Consider the following 6,000-nt stretch of genomic DNA (forward strand, 5'->3'; position numbering starts at 1 on the left):
CACACACACACCTCTGCTGCATACACACACAGCTCTGCCGCATACACACACAGACACACACACACTTCTGCTGCATACACACACAGCTCTGCTACATACAGACACACACACAGCTCTGCTGCATACACACAGACACACACAGCTCTGCTGCATACACACAGACACACACAGCTCTGCTGCATACACACAGACATACATAGCTCTGCTGCATACACACACAGCTCTGCTGCATACACACAGACACACATAGCTCTGCTGCATACACACACAGCTCTGCTGCATACACACACACACACAGCTCTACTGCATACACACAGACACACACACTACTGCATACACACAGACACACACAGCTCTGCTGCATACACAGACACACACAGCTCTACTGCATACAGACAGACACACACAGCTCTGCTGCATACACACAGACACACACAGCTCTACTGCATACAGACAGACACACAAAGCTCTGCTGCATACAGACAGACACACTCGGCTCTGCTACAGACAGACACCCACGGCTCTGCTACAGACAGACACACTCGGCTGTGCTACAGAGAGACAGACACACGTGGCTCTGGGGGGCCCACACACGCGGCTCTGCGGGGCCAGGGCATACATCTCGGGGGGGGGGGGAAAGCCCATACAGCTCATAGGGGCCCATAAATCAGGGGGCAGGGAGAGCACATACCGCTCAGGTCACGGAGGAGAGGGGGCCCACAGTCACACAGCGCCGGAGAGAAATGGTCTGCAGCCTCCAGGGGAGAAAGGATCTGCAGCCTCCAGGGGTTAAATGAGCAAACCCTGCAGCCCGCGAGGTATATTCAGCCTGATTTGCATTGTGGATTCCGGCCGCTACATTTGCACACACATTTGGATACCGGACGTAGCGATCCTGCGCCGTCTGCAACGGCAGAACCTGAAGATCATGGACCCCAATACAAAAACTCTAACGGACCCCCAATTATTGCAAGTCTTCAATAGCACTGGTCTTATCACATAGGCCAATCAGACCCCCGAGGCTCCAGGGCCCAGGTGTGATTGCAGCCCCTGCACTTACCGTAGTTCCCCCTGCCGTCCTGCACGGGAGAATCAGACAAGGGGGAAAGAGGAGACACAGATTCCGGACCGCCTTCATGGGGGACCCAGTCTATAGTGAAGCCCCTGCCCAGGAATATGAACTATTGAGATCCTGCAATGGAGTGTGACGCTAGGTACAGGGAAGTGCCAAACAAGCGGCAAAAGGGAAGGAGGATCTGGTGACCCCTGACCAAACCTACAGCTGGTCCCTGGGGTCCCTCACCAGCCTAGAGAGGTTCCACACTTATGCATCGAGCCGCATACCTGACCCTAGGTATCCCTAGTGCTGGATCCTAAATAGGGAATGGGTGGGATGAGCTCTTCATCAACCCAACTAAACACTAAAGAAGACACAAGGAGGACACACGAGGAAAAGCATGAACTACTTATCCACACATGACAGGCAGGAGTTCAGCAACGATACTACAGATGAGAGCAAGCCACCTGCTTGCACCCAGGGCTTGAATGAACTGAAAATATCACCAGCACCAGTCCAGGGAAGAAGTGAGTATTTAAGCACCAAGAGAATTCTGATGATCAGCAGCTGGACGGAAGGAGAGCTCCACTGGGTCCTAAAGGGGAAGAGATGAAAACCCAGCAGGAAAGTCTATACCAATGAATACTGACAGCAGGAACAATGGAAAGTCAGGGAGCATTCTGTGCAACCAAATGCTGTGACCTTCTATTGTCAGAAACCACCTGGCTGTTACCCGTGACATGTTTGTCCATACACTGACTCGCACCTCCTGCACTACAGGTGCTGTAACACTCGTTAGTTCTGTATGATGCCACCTTGCCTGGAGGTAATCCAGAGAGATGGAAGGCGCTGGTCCATTGGACGGTCCGGTTGGGTCTGTTCTTGCTCAGTGGCTCCATGTGGCACAGACTGATACAATCAGTGGTATTCCAGGGCCCAGCAGAGCAGAATCACAGCCTCCCCCCATCCTCTAATGACCCCCCAGGACGAGGCTCTGCCCGGATCATTATTTCTGCCGGAGCTGCCGGTCATTATCACAGACGCCTTTAATTGCTCCATTGCTGGATGCAGCCGAGCTGCAGTAACCGCTAGTGAAAAGCATTCATCCAGCAAGAAGCGATGAGCGGCGCCTGGTGACAGCAGAGCCGCAGGCGCCCGGTACCAGGAGCTGGTACTCCATGCACCGCCCGCAGCACCGGGCATCTACCGTGCAGAGCTACAACTCCCAGCAGTCTGTGCCGGACCACGCTGGGATTAATCATCTTCAGCACCCAATGTAATAGAAGAACGTTACATTACAGATCAGGCGTTACATTGTTGCCGAATAGATTTTTTCGCCATAGAAGCAACAGGGAATACAATCTGTGGCGCTAAAGGTCGGGTAGGACTACAAGTCCCAGAACGGGCCCAGTGGCCTAAGACAACAAAATACAGCCGGATTAAAGCATATTGGAAAGTCAGGTCTGTGCATGCTGGGAGTTTTAGTGCCTTCAAATAAGGCACAGTATTGAGACACCAGCTATTTTATAGGGGGAACTACAAGCCTCAGCCTCCCCAGATTTAAAGGCTGATATCAACCAACCAGAGAAGAGTGTTATACAGCGAGTACTCCCCAATCCTGAGATGGCAGTGAAATCACAACTGGAAAACACATCTTGAAGGGCACAAGACACATGATGGTGCCCGGGAACGAGCCGACTCCAACCGGGGGCCCGGGAACGAGCCGACTCCAACCGGGGGCCCGGGAACGAGCCGGCTCCAACCGGGGGCCCGGGAACGAGCCGCCTCCAACCGGGGGCCCGGGAACGAGCCGACTCCAACCGGGGGCCCGGGAACGAGCCGGCTCCAACCGGGGGCCCGGGAACGAGCCGCCTCCAACCGGGGGCCCGGGAACGAGCCGACTCCAACCGGGGGCCCGGGAACGAGCCGGCTCCAACCGGGGGCCCGGGAACGAGCCGCCTCCAACCGGGTGCCCGGGAACGAGCCGACTCCAACCGGGGGCCCGGGAACGAGCCGACTCCAACCGGGGGCCCGGGAACGAGCCGGCTCCAACCGGGGGCCCGGGAACGAGCCGCCTCCAACCGGGGGCCCGGGAACGAGCCGCCTCCAACCGGGGGCCCGGAAACGAGCCGCCTCCAACCGGGGGCCCGGAAACGAGCAGACTCCAACCGGGGGCCCGGGAACGAGCAGACTCCAACCGGGGGCCCGGGAACGAGCAGACTCCAACCAGGGGCCCGGGAACGAGCAGACTCCAACCGGGGGCCCGGGAACGAGCCGACTCCAACCGGGGGCCCGGGAACGAGCCGACTCCAACCGGGGGCCCGGGAACGAGCCGACTCCAACCGGGGGCCCGGGAACGAGCCGACTCCAACCGGGGGCCCGGGAACGAGCCGACTCCAACCTGGGGCCCGGGAACGAGCCGACTCCAACCTGGGGCCCGGGAACGAGCCGCCTCCACCCGGGTGCCCGGGAACGAGCCGACTCCAACCGGGGGCCCGGGAACGAGCCGACTCCAACCGGGGGCCCGGGAACGAGCCGACTCCAACCGGGGGCCCGGGAACGAGCCGACTCCAACCGGGGGCCCGGGAACGAGCCGCCTCCACCCGGGGGCCCGGGAACGAGCCGCCTCCACCCGGGGGCCCGGGAACGAGCCGACTCCAACCGGGGGCCCGGGAACGAGCCGACTCCAACCGGGGGCCCGGGAACGAGCCGACTCCAACCGGGGGCCCGGGAACGAGCCGACTCCAACCGGGGGCCCGGGAACGAGCCGACTCAACCCGGCCGCCTGGGAACGAGCCGACTCCAACCGGGGGCCCGGGAACGAGCCGACTCCAACCGGGTGCCCGGGAACGAGCCGACTCCAACCGGGGGCCCGGGAACGAGCCGACTCCAACCGGGGGCCCGGGAACGAGCCGACTCCAACCGGGGGCCCGGGAACGATCCGACTCCAACCGGGGGCGCGGGAACGAGCCGACTCAACCCGGCCACCTGGGAACGAGCCGACTCAACCCGGCCGCCTGGGAACGAGCCGACTCAACCCGGCCGCCTGGGTACGAGCCGACTCAACCTGGCCGCCTGGGAACGAGCCCACTCAACCGGGAACGAACCGCCTCTACCTGGCGGCCTGGAACGATACTCAACCTGGCGGCCCGGGAACCAGCCTCAACCCGGCGACTCGGGAAGCCTGAACTCGGACAGATACAATCCGGAGAGAATTCGGCACAGCCCATCCACATCAGAGGCGTGATTTTCGCTTCTGTGCAGGTGACCCCCAAAAATTGTGAAAAAACATCTTGAAGGGCACGAGATACATGAATGCTTGGGAACGAGCCTCAACCCGGGGGCCTGGGAACGAGCCTCAAGATCCAATCCGGAGAGAATTCTGCAGGCCCAGCGCAGTCAGAGGCGCTATTTTTGCTTCTGTGCAGCTGACCCCCAAAAATTGTGGAAAAATCAGTAATGGAGAAAAAAATTCTACAAATACATCAACAACAACAGAACAATAGTGATCTCTGGGGGTCAATAACAATGCTGTATGGGAAGAAAATTGCAAAATCCAAACGGTGGCGCCAGTGCAGTCATCACCAAAATTCACGGGTCCCCCAAATCTGTGCAGGGGGCAATACAACCCCCAGGGCCTCCCCGCCATGCCTTGTACCAGCGACCTCCTCCACACCTGTTAGTCTACAATTGGAATATGCAGGATTCAATGTGACACCAACAACATCGGTCTAACCCTATTTTTTGTTGTTGAGGATGTGCATGAAAAATACCCCCCAACAAAAATCCTGTACATACACACCACACCCAAATAATGGGGGCTGCATCCGAGATATAAACATTGGTAGATATAGATAGAGGGATAGATATAGATGGTAATGGTCATATCTCTGTAGCTATGCACAGCGCACACAGCACAGGAGGTGTTTGCAGAATCAGCTGCACCTCCCCCTCCCCCCTTGGGAGAGCAGATCTGAAGCTCACAGCCATAAAGGTACCTGAAATGTGGGGGTGATGCCAGGTGCAGCCCCAGGAATGGAGAGGAGCCGGCTGGGGTAGTGCTTGCCTTTTCTCTCTCCGCCATTCTGTCTCTGAGATGCTCAGCCCTGAACAGGGAGAGGGAGGAGGTGGGAGCAGAGGAGGGGGAGGGGGATGCTGACAGGTAGCAGAGGAGGAGGACCAGGGGAGAGGATGAGGGTGACAGGTGGGTGGAGGAGATGGGAACTCATGGACTCACTATGGTCACATTATTACACCTTCCTCCCTCTCAGGCTCCTCTATGATACATTGTATCAAGCTGCATTTACCCCAGAGATACAAATAAACAAAATAAACAAATAGAAAATAATCTGTTATGGAAATCCTTACATTTTCCTCTTTTGTCAGAAATGTAAACCAGTCATTATTTGGTGCTGCTAAATTTGAGTGGCTGGTGGGCACTTGATGAGCGGGCACTACCATGCTCGGGTGCTCAGTACTGGTAACTAGTGATGAGTGATCACTACCATGCTCGGGGGCTCAGTACTGGTAACTAGTGATGAGCGGGCACTACCATGCTCGGGGGCTCAGTACTGGTAACTAGTGATGAGCGGGCACTACCATGCTCGGGTGCTCAGTACTGGTAACTAGTGATGAGTGATCACTACCATGCTCGGGGGCTCAGTACTGGTAACTAGTGATGAGCGGGCACTACCATGCTCGGGGGCTCAGTACTGGTAACTAGTGATGAGCGGGCACTACCATGCTCAGGTGCTCAGTACTGGTAACTAGTGATGAGCGGCCACTACCATGCTCGGGTGCTCAGTACTGGTAACTAGTGATGAGTGGGCACTACCATGCTCAGGTGCTCAGTACTGGTAACTAGTGATGAGTGGGCACTACCATGCTCAGGTGCTCAGTACTGGTAACTAGTGATGAGTGGGCACTACCATGCTCGGGTGCTC

The 6,000-nt window shown here is 57.5% G+C and overlaps 1 protein-coding gene across 1 annotated transcript in view; it reads right to left on the bottom strand.

Moving 5' to 3' along the window:
- MAPK8IP1 (mitogen-activated protein kinase 8 interacting protein 1) overlaps positions 1-5,178 on the bottom strand; it is an 88,051-nt gene extending 82,873 nt beyond the window's left edge. Inside the window, exon 1 of the mRNA XM_075326321.1 lies at positions 5,056-5,178. Within this exon, the coding sequence (XP_075182436.1) occupies positions 5,056-5,141 (86 nt within the window). The 5' untranslated portion in view covers positions 5,142-5,178. The remainder of the gene's footprint in view (positions 1-5,055) is intronic.
- Between the last annotated feature and the right edge of the window lie 822 nt (positions 5,179-6,000).

This window comes from Anomaloglossus baeobatrachus, chromosome 10 (assembly GCF_048569485.1).
Source record: "Anomaloglossus baeobatrachus isolate aAnoBae1 chromosome 10, aAnoBae1.hap1, whole genome shotgun sequence".
In the NCBI taxonomy this organism is placed as follows: domain Eukaryota; kingdom Metazoa; phylum Chordata; class Amphibia; order Anura; family Aromobatidae; genus Anomaloglossus; species Anomaloglossus baeobatrachus.